The 20,368-nt window shown below is 53.2% G+C and overlaps 1 protein-coding gene across 1 annotated transcript; it reads right to left on the bottom strand.

The window, feature by feature from the left end:
* Positions 1–9,827: 9,827 nt before the first annotated feature.
* On the bottom strand, positions 9,828–20,359 carry LOC135287826 (keratin, type II cytoskeletal cochleal). The gene is made up of 9 exons (XM_064401044.1): positions 19,750–20,359; positions 18,789–18,997; positions 16,186–16,246; positions 15,454–15,549; positions 14,619–14,783; positions 13,972–14,097; positions 12,404–12,624; positions 11,850–11,884; positions 9,828–11,002 (listed from the first exon to the last, which is right to left on the bottom strand). Exons 1-9 carry the CDS (start codon positions 20,134–20,136, stop codon positions 10,815–10,817), a joined length of 1,488 nt encoding a protein of 495 aa, XP_064257114.1. The 5' UTR covers positions 20,137–20,359; the 3' UTR covers positions 9,828–10,814.
* Between the last annotated feature and the right edge of the window lie 9 nt (positions 20,360–20,368).

Raw genomic sequence — 20,368 nt, forward strand, 5'->3', positions numbered from 1 at the left:
ATGTCCAGTTAATTCCTCACCCACCCAGAAGGGATCATTTTAAGTCCAAAGCCCAAATAATGCACAGGTGTCGCAGCAGAAAATCATTACCTTTCTCAGAAGCTGGAGACAGGTTAAAAACAGGGCAAAAAAGAGTGTTAGAAGGGGGGGAAAAAAGAAGGAACAACAATTGTTGAACACAAACAATAAATTTTACATAACTTGGAAAAACATCTCTGGTTTAACACCTTTAGGTGCAGCTTTTTTTCTTTTTTTTTCCTTTTCTCTCTCTCTCTTTTTTTTTTTTTTTCTTTTTTTTTTTTTTTTTTTTTTTCCTGGGGAGGGGAGATAGGCAAAGAAAACAGTTGGGAGATTCTGTGCCAAAATGTAACCAGCTCGTTCCCCCCATTTTCTGCTCCTGCTGAACTTTTTATATTAATTTTATGAAATTTCTTCGATAAACTTCAATCAAACAATGAGCAGTGCAGGGTTTCTGTGCCACCACAAAATCCCCCTGTAAGAGTCATTTTAGAGTAATTTTAGAAGATTTGGCCTCGGCACCGGCTGCTGCTCAGAACCTTCCCATCTCCCACTCCTCCCTGTCTCTGTTCTGAGGAGAGAGGGAGCACTGGAGCATTGGGAGAGATCCCAAAGCAGCACCTTGGGAGGTGTCCATGATTAACAGCCAGCAGAGACCAGAAGGTGGGGCTGGTTTCACCTGGCCATAAACACCACCATGTCAACCAGCCAAAGAGCAGAAAGTCAATTTGGGGTCAAAAGTTGTTCCCCAGGAGCATCTCTCCCCCTTCATGGACTGAGAGCACTTTGGGCAGTCCCTGGAAATGCCAGAAGAGCAGGAATGCTCCAAGAAGTTTTTACAGGCAAGGAAGATGGATCCCAAGGATCAGAACTAAGCTTTCCAGATGAGGGAAAGCAGTCAGGCTTTTTCTCAATCCCCTGCCTGGAGCAGCTGGCAGAGCCACCAGGCCAGGAGTTACCAAGGATGTGATTCTACAGCAGGGAGAAGCCAAGGTTTGGGCCGGATCAGCCAGGCCAGATCAGCCCAGCTCTGCAATTAAACACCTGGAGACAACGAGGCAACTTCAGTCCTTCCACTTCCCAGGAGATGCCAACTCACCCAAGGCCTAGCCAGGAAAATGCTAAACTCTCTGAGCTCCTTTTAGGCTGGATCCCAAAGAAAGTGCTCAGCTCCAGAGCTCCCACACAGCTTTACCCTGAAACACTGAGTGTCTTTCGGGGTTACATGCAGGAACTTCTCCATGGAGCAGAACATGTTCCCAGGCCATGGGAATGCCAAGAAAATCACATAAAAGCACATCTAGAAGAGGGATTTCCAGGCCTAAGCCTTATCCCATTGCAGCCAAAGGAATTAAGTGTTCCCACCCATGGCACAGAGCCTTGTTGATATTCCAGCAAGGATGGGACTGAAAATCACCTATTTCATGTCTCTAGGAAAGATTTACCCACCTTCCCTACAGTTTTGTCACTCTGAACCCACATCTTTCACTGAAAAATAAATACATGAACAGTCCAAATTCACAGGGATTTGCCCAACAATTCCAGCAGAAAGGAATGCCCAGGTCTGGTTTTCCTGGCAGCAATTCCCCATGGAAGACACTCCTGCAAGCGATGAGAGGTGACACTCCATGGATCTTTGGGATGGCAAAGGCTGCACAAGGATCAGGATCTGCTCCAGGTGCTTGTGGGTGACTTCCATCAGCAGCTGCTCAGGTTGGGCATTTGGAGGTGGAAGAAGAGGATTAGATTAATGTTCCTGTTTAATCACGGAATATCCTCAGCTGGAAGGGACCCGAAGGATCATCAAGTCCAACTCCTGTCCCTGCTCAGGACAATCCCAAGGATCCCACCATGTGTTTAAGCTGAATAATGAGGAGCAAAGTGATGTTTCTTCCTCCCCTTGCAGGTATGAGGAGCAAACCCCCCATGCCTGTGCAGAGGAGGAGTTTGTTGGGCTCACAGCTCTTTCAACCAAGTACAACATTTTTTCCAGGCTTTTAGGGAGAACAGCAGCCAGTGTTGTCAGTAGAAAGGTGAGGCCTCCCCCTCTCCGGAGACTCTAGAGCAACCGAAAGGCCAACTTTTGGGGAGATTTTTATTTAAAAGAGTAGAATCCCACCTTAAGTAGATCATCTTTAGCTGAGTGTGTTCATTTGGGGTATTTGGAAACCCCAACTGGCCCCAACTTTCCTTCTCCTCTCTGTATCCAGTGACATTCATTGTCATCCTGAGAGGATAAGGGAGTAAAAAGCTTTAACAGCACAGGGAAATGTGTGTCCTTGAAGAGACCAGCCCTGGGACTTGGTCACCTCATTATCTGCTGGCATTAAACATTTTTCTTTTTCATTCCCCAAACCCTTTAAGTGCTCCAGGACACATAGACTGTGCCTCTGTGAGCAAAGCCGAGCTGAAAGCCAAGGTGGAGTGTCCCATCCAAGGGCAGTTAAAAGCCTCTGTAAAGTGGTAACAGCTTTTCCTTTGCTCTTCCTCTCTGCCATGTCCTTTCAGGGACCCTGTGGAACTGGGCTCCCACAACCCATCATTAAATCCCAGAGATTTTTGGTGTTCCAAGAGTATGTCAGTTGATTGCTCTGCATTTCAAAGGCGTTACTCCTGCACTATTTGGGCAATATACCAAGGAATCTGTTCCAACCTGATGGGGAAGAGAGATGCCAAGAGCTTAATTATTCAGATTTCCAAATTTATATTAAAAAGGCTTTTAAAAGGTCGATATTCCCAGCCCCTGCTGGGTTTCTCTGTGTGTGACACATCCTCTGTCTACTTCTTGCTGCTGCTGAGTCACTCACGTCCCCAGAAAAAAAGGTTTGGCCTTTGAGCTCCGGATCTGGGACTGCAGCCCCAAAACCCCACCAAGGGTTTGATCAGTGACTCATCTCCTCACTCGGTCTGTATTTCTCATGTTCCTGCTCTCCTCAACGTGAGGAATTGAGAGGAACCACTGGAATGACAGCAGCTCCTTGGACACAAAGACTGCAGTTGTGGAGGTGGTCCAGAGACTATGTGAAACATGGACCCACCAAAGCCCAGGGAAGGATGACTCAGGACACTGAGGTGTCCATTGCAATACCAAGCTGTGGTTTTCCAAACCTCTTACAGAGCATGGGAACAATAAAGGCAGTTCTGATGGGGTTTGGATGAGCTGCACCTCTCAGGCTCGTCAGTAACCTGAGCACTGAGTGAGGGGTCTGGTACAGCCAGTGACTGTACCACCAGTTGCGATATCAGTGGGGACACAGCAAAGACATCACCTCTGGAACTGCAGCAAATCCCATCGAGACCCCACCTCCCACAGTGTGACACTTTCCAAAGCATTTGCAAAGCACTTCCCAATATTTAATTCCAGGCATTTGAGGACCCAAATGCCTCTCCAATCAAAGAAAGGAGCTGCAGCCAGAGAGCCCCAAAACACAACCAAAGTCTGGGGCAACATGAGGATTGAGGACAACCGTGAGGTTAACTCAGGCTCTTCTCCTGCCCAGATCCCCTCAGAATGTCCAAGAGCCCTGGAGCCGGAGCATCCAGGAGGTCCCAAATACCTGCAACAAAGCTGGCGATTGTGGCTCTATTCCCAACCAACCACGGGACAAGGAAGAGGAAAGAAACACAAGGAACAAACCCAAACCCTTCATCTGAAACTTCCATCTTTTCCCTACAAAACACAGGGACATGGCTCCAACCATCTGGTCCTTCCAGGGATCCAACACCCGCAGGAACAGCAGGAAGAGCCCAATCCTGACACCACAAGGGCACAATGTAAGAGGGGAAAGCCCTTCCCGAAACCAGGCGGGACCAACCTTCAAGTGAGGGACGAGGAGATGCTGCTTTTCCAAGGATTTGGACAATGAGTGTCTAGAAAAAGCCACCACATTCCAGGCATTGGCTTCAGTTTAATCAAAAATTTCCTCAAATTAATGAATGTGCTGGAAAACACCCAGATCAGCACCCTGCAGGAAAATCACCTTAAGAAATAGATTTGGCCCTGCAGATGTTTCCTGGCATTAAAATGCAGCATTCTAACTTTTTCTAGTAGAACCAACAACAAAATGGTAATTTACCTTTAACCTGCCAGCCAGACTTTATTAATTCCTAGTAAATTCCCATTTATTGCTGAGAGTTTTATTAACCAGCAGGTTGAGTCACTCTTTCCTTCAAATCTCTATCTTGAAATCAGAGGGACCAGCAAAAAATTAGGATCTCCTTGGATAAAAAGCATTTTACACCTTTGAAGTCTCAATTTCAGTTTACCCAATCAGTAAAAAAGGGGAATTTTAATCTGAAAATAATTCACCTGACCCAAATTCCCTAACATTTTTTGTCCTTACACAAACCAACTATGGCCCTGTGACTTTAAATCATTCCTCAAATCTCAATAGGACAGATCAGGTGCCGCTCTGTCTGCCAAGCATGTTAACAAGAAATATTAATTAGTCCCCATTCTTCACATCACAAACATTTTGTGGAAGTTTTGTGCAGCCTCACCCCATTTGCCACACAAATAAAAGGAGAAAGTGCTCTGCAGAGGGAACTGCACCCAGGAACCTGCTTCCGGCACCAGCCCCTGTCCCAGCATTTGCCATGTGATGCTGCTCCTACTGCATCAGCTGCGGCCGTGCTGAAGGGAATTTTGTCTCTTCCTCCATAGCTCTTCCCAGGAACTGGTGTAGTTTCAGCACTGCCCTGTGTCCCTGGGGTGTTCTGAGCTGCTCCAGCAGCAAAAACTGTGATGGTTCATGGCCGGGGCCCAGAAGGGCTGGTGGAAGTTGTCTTGCAAGACATGGATACGGTTTTGGTGCAGCCAAAGCAGGGTTTGGCTACAGCAGCACCAACTTTGGTTCCAGGCTGGGCAGAGCCTCCTAGCCCTGCACCATCACCCCCTGCACCATTGTCCCCATCACCATCACCCCCTGAACCATCACGCCTGCACCATCACCTCCTGCACCATCACCCCCTGCACCATCACCTCCTGCACCATCGCCCCCTGCACCATCACCCCCTGCACCATCACCTCCTGCACCATCGCCCCCTGCACCATCGCCCCCTGCACCATCACACCCTGCACCATCACCTCCTGCACCATCGCCCCCTGCACCATCACCTCCTGCACCATCACTCCCTGCACCATCGCCCCCTGCACCATCGCCCCCTGCACCATCACCTCCTGCACCATCACTCCCTGCACCATCACCCCCTGCACCATCACCTCCTGCACCATCACTCCCTGCACCATCACCCCCTGCACCATCACCCCCTTCACCATCGCCCCCTGCACCATCGCCCCCTGCACCATCACACCCTGCACCATCACCCCCTGCACCATCACACCCTGAACCATTGCCCCCTGCACCATCACCCCCTGCACCATCACCCCCTGCACCATCACCCCCTGCACCATCACACCCTGCACCATCACCCCCTTCACCATCGCCCCCTGCACCATCACCCCCTGCACCATCACCCCCTGCACCATTGTCCCCATCACCATCACCCCCTGCACCATCACACCCTGAACCATCACCCCCTGAACCATCACCCCCTGCACCATCACCCCCTGCACCATCGCCCCCTGCACCATCGCCCCCTGTACCATCACCCCCTGCACCATCGCCCCTATCACCATCGCCCCCTGAGCTGTGGAGGCAGATGGGCATGCCAGACCTCTACTTTGGAGAGATGTCTCTTAAATGGGCTGTAACAAGATCATCTCAACCCTCCTGGACTGAGGAATCCTCTTGGTCATGGTGAGTTCCCACCATGCTTTGGAGCCTATGTAGATTCTTTGTAACCCATTGTTTTTTCCCCCTTTGTATCAAATCCACTTTTCCCCAAAAAACCTGCTTCTGTGCTGTTCAGGAGGGAGCTGTCAGCCCTGGCCTCATTTGCAGGGTGATGGAATAAAGGAACTCTGGAATAACCACATGGTGCTCGTGTCTCTTTGACCCTGTGTTGGCCTGGGGACACCTCGCAAGGCAGAGCTGAAATCACCAAGAGCTGAAATCACTGCTAAGAGCTGACCTTCCTGCCCCTTGCTGAGGTTGCTGGTGGCTGAAGGACTGCCTGAGATCCCTAGAAAGCTGTCTCCTGTGTGACCTCTCTCTGGGAAGGCTGCAGTGTCTGGGTCGAGCAATCAGACCCCCCCACTGGCCATCACAATGCTGAACCACCACCTCCCTCACCACCACCACCACCATCACACTCTGAACCATCTCACTCTGGGCCATCACCCCCATCACCACCACCATCACCATCACACTCTTAACCATCACACCCTGAACCATCACCCCCATCACCATTGCCCCATCACCACCCCAGAGCTGCTGCTCTGCCCAGAGCTCCATCCCAGTGTGCAGATGGTGAAGTACCAAGAGAAGGAGCAGCTCAAGACCCTCAACAATGGATTTGCTTCCCTCACTGACCAGGTGAGCTGAGAACCTCCCCCAGCTCCAGGTCCCAGGGTCTGGAGCCCAAGGGAGGTGTTGGGCATGGACAGGGCACGGAAAGGGCACGGACAGGGCATGGAAAGGGCACGGACAGGGCACAGAATCCTGGCAGGACAGCTCATTAGAGACATCAAGGGAACTTGCACAAGCTGTCAGGGGAGAACTTTGTGATTTACGAGGCCTCAGTGTCCAGGCACTGCTGCTCTGACCTCTGGGCTTGACTGGGGCAGGGAACAAGCTAAAACCAGTTCCAGCTGCCCTCCAGTCCCCTCTCAGGCCTCTCTGCACAGCCCAAATTTGTTGCAGAGCTGGTTTTGAGAATGTCTTTGCTTTTTTGTGCATTTCCACACGGATGCCCCCAAACAAAAGCTGTTGGATTGGGAAACTCTGCCGGGTGTGCCAAGAGCAGGAACACATCCCACTGCCAGGGCATCAGCACTTTGCCAGGGGTTACCTGGGCAAAGACCCACAGGGATCATCCAGTCCAACCCCTGGCACTGCACATGCTCCTCAAAATCCCACCCCGTGCCCAAGGGCATTGTCCAAACATTCCTGGAGCTCTGGCAGCCCTGGGGTTGTGACCATTCCCTGGGGAGCCTGTTCAGAGCCCGACCCCCTCTGGGGAAGAGCTTTTTCCTGATATCCAGCGTGACCCTCCCCTGGCACAGCTCCAGCCATTCCCTGGGTCCTGTCCCTGGTCCCCAGAGCAGAGATTGGAGCTGTTCCTCAGTCTGAAGCTGCAGCCCCCGAGGAGTCTCACCTCAGTTTTGTCTTCCCCAGTCAGACAAACCAAATGACCTCAGCTGCTCCTCATGGGGGCCCTCCAGACCCTTCACCACCATTGTCACAATCCTCACCCCATTTCCCATTTTCCTTTCTGGGATTCAGGTTTGGATCCTGGAGCAGCAGAAGAAGGTCCTGAAGACCAAGTGCAGCTTCCTGCAGAGTCACAGCGCAGCATCAAGGCCGTGCTCAGGGAGTTTTTCTGGAATTTGAAGGAGAACCTGGGAGCCCTCAGGAGCAGCAGAGCCCAGTTACAAACAGGCCTGAGAGCAGCAAAGCAGGTTTGCGAAACCAACAGGAAAATGTGAGTCAAAACTAGAGAAATGCAACTTCAGAGCTAAAAATGTTGCTTGAAATGTATGAACAGGCAGAAACACTGGACTTTTTGGGGTAGCAAATGGTTCCCAGAGAACTTGTAGGTGAAGATTAAATAGATTCACCTCCAGTAGATCCCCATGGTGCCATGGTGGGGGTGAAGAAGATGGAAAGATCTCCCAGGATCTCAGTAGAGAAAGTGACATCCACATTTACAGACACATGGAGGAAGAAGAATATCCCTCTTCCACATTTGCTTTCCCTCCTTCCTGACTCAGAAATTCAGATTTCCAAGTGTTCAGCAGCTATTTGAGGTCACACAAAAGCAGTTCTGCAGCAGAAACCTCTCTGAAAACACATTTGTTTTCCCACAGGCTACAAAACAAGAGTAAGGTATCCCAAAACACTGTCTGGGGAGAGGGAAAAGAAAAATCAGAGTTTCATTTGTGGCCTGAAGGAACTCAAAGAATGAGGGAATTGTGCTGAACTCCAGCAAAACCTCCCATTTTCCCACACAGGTCCAGGGATGAGCAGAGCCTGCAGACACATGCCCAGGAGGAGCTGCTTGTCCTGAGGAAGGTGAGCAAGGGACTCACCAGCTGAACTTTTCCCATCTGGTTCAGGTTTTTGGGTGATTGTGGTGGCTTCTTTCCCCAAGGCAGCACAGGAAACAAGTACAAGCAGAAGCTGGGTTTGCTCAAACTCCAATGCGACCCCAGATCCCAGGAGGCACCGACCCTGAGGGCAGCCCTGAGTCTGCTCTCCCTCCTCAAATTCTTCTTTCCATCCCCAAAGCATCTCCAGAACACAGAGAGAGTTTGGCCGAGCTGGAAGCCAAGGGAGAAAGGCTGAAAGAAGAGGATGAATTCCTGAGAACATAACAAATGAGAGGCTTCCCCAGGGCTCCAGCAGTAATTCCCATTTCCCAGCTGGATTTGGAAGCTGGTTATCCTGGGGGAGCAGGGCGTGGCCCCGGGCTCAGGGTGTTTCTTTGTGAAATGGTCACTGCAAAGGGGGACCCAGCTGGACATGGGGGGTGGCACCAGTGTGGGGCTGGACTGGGCACAGAGCAGGGACAGCCACGTCCCCAAGAGGGACAGCCATGTCCCCACCAGGGACAGCCCGTGTCCCCACCAGGAGCTTCACTGGCTGCAGCTCAGGTCCCAGACACTTCTGTGAGGGGCAGCAGCCGAGATCCACACCTGGATGGAGCCATCGAGGGCGTCAGGGCCTGGTACAGGGATGTGTCTGCAGGAGCTGGGCACGAGCCCAGGCCTGGCAGGAAAACAAAGTGAGGGCACCTGGAAAGGGTGGGGTGGGGCTCCCCTCTCTTCAGGCCAACTTCAACCCCACAGAAACACCCCCTGCTCCCTGATCTGCTCTGGTTTAACTCAAGATGTGTTTGGGGATATGCAACGACACCTTTTGAGCTATGGGACAAGGAGCAGCCTTAAGCAGAGGGAGGGAAGATTTAGATGGGATATTGGGAAGAAATTCCTTCCTGTGAGGGTGGGGTGGCCCTGGAATGGATTTCCCAGAGCAGCTGTGGCTTGATCCCTGGCAGTGCCCAAGGCCAGGCTGGACAGGGCTTGGAGCAGCCTGGGACAGTGGAAGGTGTCCCTGCCCACGGCAGGGGTGGGGTGGGATGGGATGAGCTTCCAAACCAAACCATTCCATGGCTGTGATTTTAGCTGGAGGGGATGAGAGTCACTGTAGGCAGCAACCCCGGACAGCTGAGCTGGCACAGATGGTCCAGAGACCGGAGGAGGAAATCAGGATCACAGTGCCAGGTGGGAAATCGCAAGCACCAAGGACCAAGTGAGAAGCTGGGAGCACAATGGGCCAGGTGAGCACAGCCACGGGTGGGAATTACTGCAGGGAGGGCAGATTGGCTGCTCCTGAGGATTCCACAGCCACCTTTCCTGATACTGGAGCAACTTGTAATCCAGGAGGAAGAAGGCCTAAAATCTGACTCGTCCCTCCCGTTAAAACCAGATTCCATTTTGGTCCTGAGCTCAAACCATGACTCTGAACAAACTCCCCCCATCCCTCTGCCCAGACTCCAGGCAGGCAAAATCCAGCCAGGACTGAGCTGTGCAGGCAGCAAACCCCAAAGCCTGCCCCTGCCCACAGCCCTGCTTCAGGTGACAGAGCCAGGGCAGGCTCCAGACCTGGCAGGAAGGTGATTCCTGCATGTTTTCCAGAGCTCCTGAGCACCCAGAGCAGCACAAAGAACTTGGCTGAGACTGGACATGCAGCTAAAAGGGAAACTTTAATAAATGACTCATGAAAGACATAAAAAGCATAAAAATCCAACCCAAACGCCAATGCCAGGACATGGCTGAACATCAACACAAAAACTGGGAGTAGGTCCTTGGAGTTAGTTCCCTAAAAACTCTTCCTACTGTAGTAACAACAATTTCCCTGGTATGTTGAAGACCCATTTTGGCAGGAACAAGGAGTTTTTGGAATGGGGCATCAACTGAACCATCACTGCAGGAGACTCCAGATATCACTAAATACCCTTAAATAGGGAGTGGTAAACAGAGACACTCAAAAATAGGGAATTAATCTCCCAATTCAGTGGGACACATGGAATTTGAAGCAGTTTTAGATCCCTTGAGCTTTGGGCTTCATTTAAAGAAAGGGAAAGGGTTTAGGAGGTTCTTGTGGAGTTATTTTGCTACAAGGAGTCTGAAATCAATCTGTCAGTGCTGCCTTTGTCAGAAACAGCTTCAGTGACAAGAGAATGTTGAACCCCAACCCTGAGCCCATTTCCAAAGAAAATAAGGGGAGAGCCAAGCTTGTTTTCTTCCTGGTATATTTAAAAAAACCCAACCCAGGGTGAGCCCTTGGCAGGGGCTGAGGAGCCTGAGGGATTGGAGTCTTCCAGCTCCTGTTAAGAGGGAGAGAATCTTCTGGTCTTTTGCAGAAGCACAGCAGAAATGTGGGATTTGCCTTTCCAAGGGTGAAATCCAGCCCAGAGCAGTGGGTACCAAGCACAAGGGTAACAGCAGGGATACCCCACCCGCATCCTGGGATAAACTTCACCCCACAGGCTTGATCCTGCTCCCAGAGGAATGGTTGAACTCCAAGAGTGCAGGATCAAGCCTGGCAGGGCAGGGGCACAGCCTCAGCACTGCAGGCATTTTGCAGCCAATTCATCCTGCAAAAGGCTCCAAGACTTTTCTTTCCACGGTTTCCCTCAGGTGCTGGGAATGCCAAGCTCCACTCTGGGAGTTACTTCCTGACACTTCTCCGGCTGGACGAGGTGGTGGTGATGGTGTAGGACTTGGTGGAGCCTCCAGAGGAGAACCCGAGTGCTCCGCTGCCCATTCCCGAGCCCAGGCTGAGGCCTCCTCCGATCCCAGTTCCCAGGAATCCTCCGGAGCTGGAATATCCGCCCCCGCCGCTGGAGCTGACCACGGCTGCGGAGGGAGAGGAGCAAAGGGAACGTGAGCACCCGGAACCCCCACCCAGCACCCTCAGGAAAGGCTCCCATGGGATCACGGAACAAGTAGGGTGGGAAGAACATTAAAGCCCATCCAGTGCCACCCCTGCCATAGCAGGGACGCCTCCCACTGTCCCAGGCTGCTCCAAGCCCCGTCCAACCTGGCCTGGGCACTGCCAAGGATGGGGCATCTTCCTGGAAATCCATTCCAGGGCTTCCCACCCTCACAGGGAAGAATTTCTTCCCAATATCCCATCTAAATGTTCCCTTTTTCAGGTCAAAGTCCTTCCTTCTTTTGTCACTCCCTCACCCAGCCTGGCTCAGGATCCCCTGAGCTTGGAGCCCTCATGGAGAACCCCTAGAAAACCCATGGAGCATCCCATTTCACAAACACACTCAGCTCATCTCCTGGTGGTTCTCCAATTCCCAGTAGGAATTAAGTGGCTGAAAATCAGAGCCACTGTTTTGGAGCACCCCTGAGAAAGCAGCTCCTGCCCAAGGTCCGGGCCAGGTGAGGATCCAACACTTCCCAAACCTGAAAAGCACCCTCTGCCATCACTAATTCCCAACCCAAGGAATACATTTCCCATTAGTGCTTTTCTATCCATACAAAAATGGGAGGAAAGGAAGATGAGTGCTGCCCCAAGTCCAATTTCATCTGGGTGAGTTGGAGCTGAGCTCGGGGTAGAGCCCCAGCACCACCCCCAGACTCAGGGTGCTCCCCCTAAGGAGGGGCTGAACTGGGTGAACTGGGACGCTCTGAGCCGCCTTTCCCGTGGGTTTAGAACAAGGTGGAACTGCTACAAACAACAAAATCCACTCACAGATGTTGACGTTGCCAACTCCATCCCCAGCCAACCTGAAAAGACAAAGACGAGGGGAGGGATTAAACTCAGCTTTCCTTGGTCCTGGGGCTCGAGGAGGAGGACAGAGGCAGGGAGTTACTACTCCAACTGCACCTGATCCAGGGAGGATCCCTGGGCCCTCCAGGGCTTTGTTCCAGCCCTGACTTTCCCAGTTCTGTTATTACCATTGGGGGGAGGACAGAGCACAGAGGTTCTGTCCTAATCCCACAAGGATTGCCACTTGGAAATGTTCTGCTACAGCATCAAACATGATGGAAACCATTTTTTTCCTTCTTTGCTTATTTTCCCCAGGTTTTTTGGTTTTTTTTCCCAGAATCTGCCAGTTTGGCTCTTCTGCCAAAGCATTTCCAGGACCAGAACTCAGTTTTTCAGAAGTTTCCTTGTCTGCATTTCCTTGTGGAAATCAGAATTGGGCTTTCACAGCATCCCCAGGCAAAAGGAGCAAAGGGCTGGATCCTTCCCAGAGGGAGCACAGGGAATCTTTGCTCACCAATCCCCTCAGGTGTCCTCACCTGCTCTCCTCGCCCTCCAGCAGCTTCCTGTAGGTCGCGATCTCGATGTCCAGGGCCAGCTTGACATTCATGAGCTCCTGGTACTCCCGGAGCTGCCGGGCCATGTCAGCCTTGGCTTTCTGCAGGGCAGCCTCCAGCTCCTCCAGCTTGGCCCTGGCGTCCTTGAGAGCCATCTCCCCGCGCTCCTCGGCCTCGGCCACGGCCGCCTCCAGCTTCGCTCGCTGCAGGGACAGAGCGGCCACATCAGGGGGCTCCTGATCCCCAGAGGAGGATCCTGGGCTCCAAACCTCTGGCTCTGCTGCCCAGACCCCCTTTGTGGATCTGGAGCTCAAGTGGATCCCTGGGAGTTTATCCCTACATGGTTTCTTGGGCACTGGATGGAGATGGAAACTCGTCTCCTTCCAAAGTCTCCCAGAAGGAAGACCAAGTTTTTCCCCACTGACTGCACTATTTTCAGATGATTCTAAGCTTCCCAATCCCCCACATCCCACAGACCCCTTGGGGTTCAGGAAAGCTCAGGTTTTCTCTGCTGATTTCCCCCAGTTTTTTCAGAGCTGGGCAGGCTCTGGCTGAGATGTGGGCAGGTGTGGGCTGGAGCACACCTGGAGCTACCAAACACCCAGCCCCACCCCAAGACCAGCCCTGTGGGGCCCCAGGGAACCCCCAGCTGTGCCCCCACAGCTCCCAAACCCCCATGTTTGGCACCCAAGAGGCATTTTGCTCCCATCCATTGTCCAAGGGAGCCCCAACAGGACAGCTCTTGGCTGGTGCCAGAGTCTCCCTGCCCTGAAACCAAATAATCCGGGATGAATCACCAGGTTTATCTGGAGCTTTTGGAGCTCCAGGCCAGGCCTGAGCCACGGCCCTGATAAGGCGATAAAACCCCAGTGAAAGCAAACAGAGCTCCCCAAATCTCCGTGTGTGTGCCCAAACATGGTGTTCCCTCCTGGGAAAGGGAGTGGACAATGATCCCAGGAACAGGAGGGCATTGTGTGGGGGCCCCTCTGTGTCCCAGGGGTGATTTCCACTCGTCCTCTCCCAAATCCACCTTCCTGGCAGGATCGCCCTGCTCTCAACGCTCCCCCTCCCCCAGCAGAACTAAAATCCTTCAGGATGAGCAGTGCAGCCCCCCCAGAATGGCTCTTACAGACCATGGCATTGTGAAAATTGGAAAAAATCTCTGAAATCACCAAGTTCAAGGGGTTGTTTGACACCCAGACCCCTGAAACATCCCTAACATCACAGAATGTCCAGAGCTGGAAGGGACCCACAAGGACCATCATGGCTCAGCACATGACAACCCTAAAAATCCCACTAACCCTGAAATTCAACACTTGAGTGTTGTCTGAAGGTTCCTGGAGCTCTGGCACCCTTGGGGCTGTAACCATTCCCTGGGGAGCCCCTGTTCAGTGCCAGACCTCCTCTGGGGGAAGAAGCTTTTCCCAATATCCAAACTGCTCAGACACAGCTCCAGCCTCTCCCTCAGGTGCTGTCCCCAGTCTCCAGAGGGATCAGTGCCAGATCCCAGCCCCGAGACCAGAGAAGACAGGAGAGGGGCAGCTCCTCACCTGGGCCTTGGCATTCTCGATCTCCCCCTGGATCCTCTGGATGGCCCTGTTGATCTCCGTGATCTCATTCTTGGTGTTCCTCAGGTCATCCCCGTGTTTCCCGGCTGTCACCTGCAGCGCCTCGTACTGGGACAGAGCAGTGGGACACAGAGTGATGGGGTGAGGATGGCAGGGAATGAGCGGGATAGAGCCCCCCCCACTCATGGCACAAGGGATACAGGTGCTGACAGAGCTGGAGATCATGGAATCATGGAATGGTTTGGCTTGGAAGGGACATTAAAGCTCATTCAGTGTCACCCCTGCCATGGGCAGGGACACCTTCCACTGTCCCAGGGTACTCCAAGCCCCATCCAATCTGGCTTTGGACACTTCCAGGCATGGGGCAGCAACAGCTTCCCTGGGAAATCCATTCCAGAGCCTCCCCACCCTCACAGGGAGGAATTCCTTCCCAATATCCCATCCATCCCTGCCCCACCCTCACAGGGAGGAATTCCTTCCCAATATCCCATCCATCCCTGCCCTTTTGCACAGCTTAGCGATTCCCTTTTTCTCACACTTCAGGCTGTCTCCAGCTCTCCTGGAGCCCCCTCAGGCACAGGAAGGGGCTCCAAGGTGTCCCTGGGTGCTTCTCCCCTCCCGAAGCTCACCTTGCTCTGGTACCAGGACTCGGCCTCGGCACGGCTCCGGTTGGCGATCTCCTCGTACTGCGCCTTCACCTCGGCGATGATGCTGTCCAGGTCCAGGTTCCGGCTGTTGTCCATGGACAGCACCACCGAGGTGTCGGAGATCTGGGCCTGCAGCTCGTTCAGCTCCTGCAGGAAAAGCAAGCCCGTTCATCAGTGAGGTTTTGGGGCCCCTCTTCTGGAAGCCAATTAAAAACAGAATCCAAGGAGAGAAGGGAAAGGGAGGCAGGTAAGAATTCCACAAAAATAATTATTAATTAGGAGGGAAGCAACCTTGCAAAGCACCGAGCAACAACCAACAGCAGAGCTGGAGCTGTTTATCCCTAATTTGGCAGCAGGGCTGCTTATCCCACTGTTATCCCATTCCTTAGACAACACCCAGCTAGCTGCAGAACCTGGAGGGGCCAAATTCCAGCACCTCTCTCAAGGATGTGTGTCCAGCTCAGGTAATCGCTGCTCTTGCAAACAGTGGCAAGGAGGAAAGAGCCTGGAACAAGCAGTTTTGTTTCATTCCTGTTACACAGCATCACCTCCCCCAGCCACTCGTTTTCCTCATTTTCATACAAACAGCATCCCAAATACCATGTCTGTCCCCTTATGTCTGAAATCCATCCCTCCCACATCCCACACAGGGAGAAATCTGTGTGACAATCCACAGAATTCAGAGGAATCACTTGACTTGCAGGTGTAGTTTTGCTTATGGAAGGAAAGACTCCATGAATCCATCACCTTCCCCAAGTTCACTTTCCCAGCCAGCATTCCCTGTTCTCCCCCTCTGAAGGAGCAGAAGGGTCCTCACCGCCTCATGGAAAGCCCTCAGGAAGTTGATCTCATCTGTCAGAGCATCCACCTTGGCCTCCAGCTCCACTTTGTTCATGTAGGCAGCATCCACATCCTGGAAAAATGAGGAATAACTCATTGAGATTGTGGAGCTTTGCTGTCTGAACCCACCCAGCCTCTGGTGGCTTCCAAAGAAGAGTTCCCCAAACCAGCTCCAAGTGTCCCAGTGGCACCCCGGGCCTACAAATGACTTCCCAGAGCACTGAACACTGCTGGAGTGCAGATCCTGAGAGTCCTGGGGATCCCTGGGATCCCTGTTTGCAAGTTCACTGTCAGGTTGGACACGGAGACCTCAGGAAAGATCCCAAAGGAAGACCTGGCATCAACTCAAATAACCCCTGGGACCCAACAGCTCTTCCCTGAATGTGTGGAGACCTCAAGGCCTCCCCTGAGCTGCTTTTGGATGGAATTCTGCCCTGCAGAGCTTCATCAGAGCTGGAGCAAACTGTGAGTAGGGCAAAGAGTAAACTGTGAGTAGGGGCAAACAGGGGGAAGGGCTGCACACACTGATGATCAATCCCAGGGAAGAGCCTTGGCTGCCCCATGCCTGGAAGGGTCCAAAGCTGGACAGGGCTTGGAGCACTCTGGGCCCATGGAAGGTGTCCCTGCCCATGGCAGGGGTGGGAATGGGATGGAATTTAAGGTCCCTTCCCACCTAATGTGAGATTCCCTGACCCACGATGATATTCACCTTCTTGAGCACCACAAACTCATTCTCGGCCGCCGTGCGCTTGTTGATCTCATCTTCGTACCTGCCAAAGAAAAGGGATTTCTGTGAAGTTAGAGCCTGGATAAAAGGAAAAACATCCCAGTGAAAGGTTATCCCAGGTCTCTTCTCTATCCCTCCATTTATTGGGAGTCAGCCCAGCAATTCCCCAGGGCTGGTGCACCAGTGGTGCCACAGGTCTGCTCTGGATGAGCTGCTCCACACCACCACCACCTGAAAAGCATCCCCTCCCTGCTCCCCCATAATCCTTAAAATTCCCTGTGCTTCAGAAGATTCCTGCTCCTCTTTTGAAAGGGCCCAGGCTGTGCCCTCACATTGTCACCAACCCTTCAGGGAGCAAATTCAAAGCAGGAGAGAGAAAAACAGATCCCACAAACTCCTCTGGGCTAATCCTAGCAACTGCTGGAGCTGCTTCCACTCTGCACTTCCCTACTCCTGGCTGCTGGCAACATTTTGCAGGTGTTGAACACACGGCACTGTCCTGGGAAGGGCCAAAGGTAATTAACTACCCTCATTCTCCTCCAACGCCTCACCAAATTCCAGTCTTGGTGACTCCCGTTCTTTAGGTGTTCACCCTCAGATGAGGGGCTCACCTGGAAATCTCCAGGGGTTCACCTAAAGGTCTCCAGCAGATAAAAATCCCTCTCCATAGATTTTACAGGCCCACCACTGATTTGCAAACCTGGATCTTGGAGCCCACCTAGACCTGTCTGTGCTCTCCCAGCCTGCCCAAACTTCCAACCCCAACCTGCTCTGGGGATCTGGGAATTCTGAAAGCCATCCAAGGAGCAGAGCAGGAGGCACTTTGGCTGTTTGGGAATTGTTGCCAGGTGAAAGCAACAATTTACATGGACCCTGCGTGGCCAGAGCTGGAATTTGCCTTCCAAAGCAGCAGCTGCTTCACCTGCCCAGCCTCCCTTCCCCTCCCTCCCACTCCGACCTGGAATCGTGCCCATCCACACCAGGATCAATGGACGTTGCCCCTCTGGAGGTCACTGAGCTGCCAGTGCAATTCCAGAGGAATAAATCCCGGGAAGTGACGCAGAGGCGCCGCCTCCGCACACAAGGGATCAGCAGAGAGAGGTAAAAACACTGAATTCCTCCAAAATGGATCATCAAATTCCTCATTTCCTTGGAGGCAGCTCCACCGAGCTGGTCAATGAGCTGGTAAAGCATGGAATCTTGGAATGATTTGGGTTTGTAGAGACCATAAAGCCCATCCCATTCCCACCCCTGCCATGGGCAGGGACACCTTCTGCTATCCCAGGCTGCTCCAAGCCCTGTCCAGCCTGGCCTTGGGCACTGCCAGGGATCCACGGGCAGCCACAGCTGTGGGGAAATCCATTCCAGGGCTTCCCCACCCCTACAGGGAGGAATTTCTTCCTAAATTGTTCAATATTGTCCCAACACCCCTCTGAAAGCCCAGGGCACTCACTCCTTGGAACTGAGCCCCACGGGCAGCATGACCCCAGCTGGCTCCACACCCTCTCCCACTGCAATTCCCGAGTTAGGAGCTGGTGTCAACCCTGGAGCCTTTCCTCCCCTAAATATCACCTGGGAATTCCTGTGGAAACCAAACCTATGGGAAAGAGGCCACAGGCACTCCCAGAGCACATCATGGTTTCGGTTTTCCATCAATAATTGAAATTTTCTACATAAAGGTGAGCAGCAGGTGCTGCATTCTAGTTACTGCATCCTCACTCCCTCGTCTCCTAATTCCTGCTTCCCTTCCATTAGCACACAGAGGGTTTGGCTTTCCATGGATCTGTAGGCTAAAGGAATAAATCCATGAGTCCATGGACTGAATCCATGGGAAATCCAACTAAACTTTGGGGCTTAATTCCTCTGGCTGCAAACCAGCTCCTTGCAGAGATTCCAAGGCAAACTGTGGATGGAATAACCAGGCAGGGCTGGGGGCAGCATGATTCCCAAGCAGCTCTTTGGGAATCTCGGGGTATTGACTCTCCCTAAACACACCCTGGGGATTATCAGCTCTGTTTGTTTGCAGTTCCTGCCTGATCCAGTTTGCCAGCTCCGTGCTATTCTTCCCTTCCCTTTTCAGAGGCATTTCCCGGCTGGGCTGGGCTGGGACAAAGGCCACCTTTCTTCTGGGGCTCCTCCCAGGTGACACTGAAAAGTCACTGAAGAATTGCAGGGCAGCTGCTCCGTTCCCTGCCCTAGGAATCAGCTGGGAGCTCCTGTGGAGCTCTCGGGGCTGCAGCCACCCCAAAGAGCCACTTCTGACCCTGAGGAGGCCCCAAAGCACCACCTCCAACCCAGGGAGGCCCCAGAATGTCACCTTGAACCCTGAGGAGGCCCCAAAATGCCACTTCCAAGCCTGAGAAGGCCCCAAAGCAAAGCCAAGAGGATGGAGGCACCTGCCCATGTAGGAACAAGGTGCCAGAACCAACAAGCAAGAAGAATCCAGGCAGCTTCCCTGGACTAAACACCTCACTCCAGGCCTGAAAACATCTCCCTCCCTGGCACGAGAGCCAGGGACATCCATGCCCAGCCACTGGCCCAGCCAGCAGCTCCACCACCCCATTAGGGGGACTCTGATACTTTACTTGGTCTTGAAGTCCTCCACGAGGTCCTGCATGTTCTTGAGCTCTCCCTCGAGGCGCCCCTTGTCCGCCAGGAGCCCGTCCAGCTGCCGCCGCAGGTTGCTGATGTAGGTCTCGAACATGGGAGCGATGTTGCTTCGCGTGGTCTTCTGCTCCTGGAGCAGGCTCCACTTGGTCTCCAGCATCTTGTTCTGCTGCTCCAGGAACCGCACCTGGGAGGGAGCACAGGGGTCATTTGGGATGGTGGGAGAGAGGGGAGCTTACAGGGGATGGAAGGACTGTGCTGCAGGTGGGAATCCCAGCCCAGGAATTTGGGTGTTCATGGGAAGCACCAGAGGAGGGTCATGGAGACCATGCTATAGAGCTTGGCTTCCATGCTAAAGAGCTCGCTCTGTGACTTTGAGGCTTTGGAGGAATTAAAGGAAAGCAGATTCTGCTGGGCTGACACTTGACAGAAGCCTGCCCCAGACATCAAACCCTCCAACTGCTCCAACTCCAGGGCTGGATTCCTCACATTTCGGGGATTCCAGAGCAGGATTTACACAAGGTTAGTTAGTGCAAGAGAGCCAAGTTGTGCAGGGCAGCATAAACACCCAGGGCAGGCTCTGGTTCCATCTGCTCTCCTGGGACAGTCTCTGGTTCCATCTGCTCTCCTGGGACAACTCCCTCCAGGAGCCTCTCCCTCCCCAGATTTGGTGCTGGGGTGGGGGTGCAAAGCCTGTACCCCCATTTGGGCAATCCCAGGTAAATCAGGGCTGCAAAGGCAGCCCGAGCAAGGCGACCTGTTCTGTTGGCAATGCCAGCAGGGCTTTAATACACCGAATAATAAAATTTATTTGATTGCAGTGGGCAAATCCCACCACATTCTCCAGGACTGATCCTCACCACATTTGTGATTAAACCCATTTTGGGTCCCACCTACTGTTCAGCACCCCCAGAGCTCCGAGCCACTCCAAGCCCTCACCTTGTCGATGAAGGAGGCGAATTTGTTGTTCAGGGTCTTGATCTGCTCCTTCTCCTCCTTGCGGACCCTCTGGATGCTGGGGTCGATCTCCAGGTTGAGGGGCGTCAGGAGGCTCTGGTTGACGGTGACCTCCTGGATGCCGCCGGGGCTGAGGCTGCCCCCGAAGCCCGCTCCCCCATAGCCGTAGCCCGAGCGGACGCTGAAGGAGCTGCCCCCTCCCAGGCTGATCCTCTTGCTGGCCGAGCCCAGGTTGTAGAGGCTGGCGCTGCCGAAGCCGCCGGCGCGGCCGAGCCCGGAGCTGCGGCTGGAGGACACGGAGCTGACCCGCACCTGGCTCAGCGCTGGCCCGGCGGCCGAGCGGGAGCTGAAGGTCACCGAGCGGGACATGCTGCTCCGGGGGACGGTGCTGTGCCTCGCTCTGCAAAGCTCGGAGAGGCTGAGCTGGAGCCCAGGGGAGTGAGAGCGCTCCCGCTGCCTCCCCTTTTATCCGTTAGAAAAGCTGGGCTTGGCCCAAGGGCACCGCAGGGATCATTTTACTGCTCCGAGCTGGGTGTGCCTGGCTGCATTCCCACCCTCCAGCGGCGAAGGGAAGGGCCGCAGGGAAGGGACAGGACACACC

This window comes from Passer domesticus, chromosome 31 (assembly GCF_036417665.1).
Source record: "Passer domesticus isolate bPasDom1 chromosome 31, bPasDom1.hap1, whole genome shotgun sequence".
NCBI lineage: Eukaryota > Metazoa > Chordata > Aves > Passeriformes > Passeridae > Passer > Passer domesticus.

Bases quoted from the DNA above. Each gene is read 5' to 3' on its own strand.
- LOC135287826 (XM_064401044.1), bottom strand. From the start codon at position 20,136: ATGTCCCGCTCGGTGACCTTCAGCTCCCGCTCGGCCGCCGGGCCAGCG. The intron at 18,998-19,749 runs GTGAGGGCTTGG...GCTCCCTCCCAG, and splicing joins TCGCCTCCTTCATCGACAAG to GTGCGGTTCCTGGAGCAGCA. The intron at 14,784-15,453 runs GTGAGGACCCTT...CTTTTCCTGCAG, and splicing joins TGAGGGCTTTCCATGAGGCG to GAGCTGAACGAGCTGCAGGC.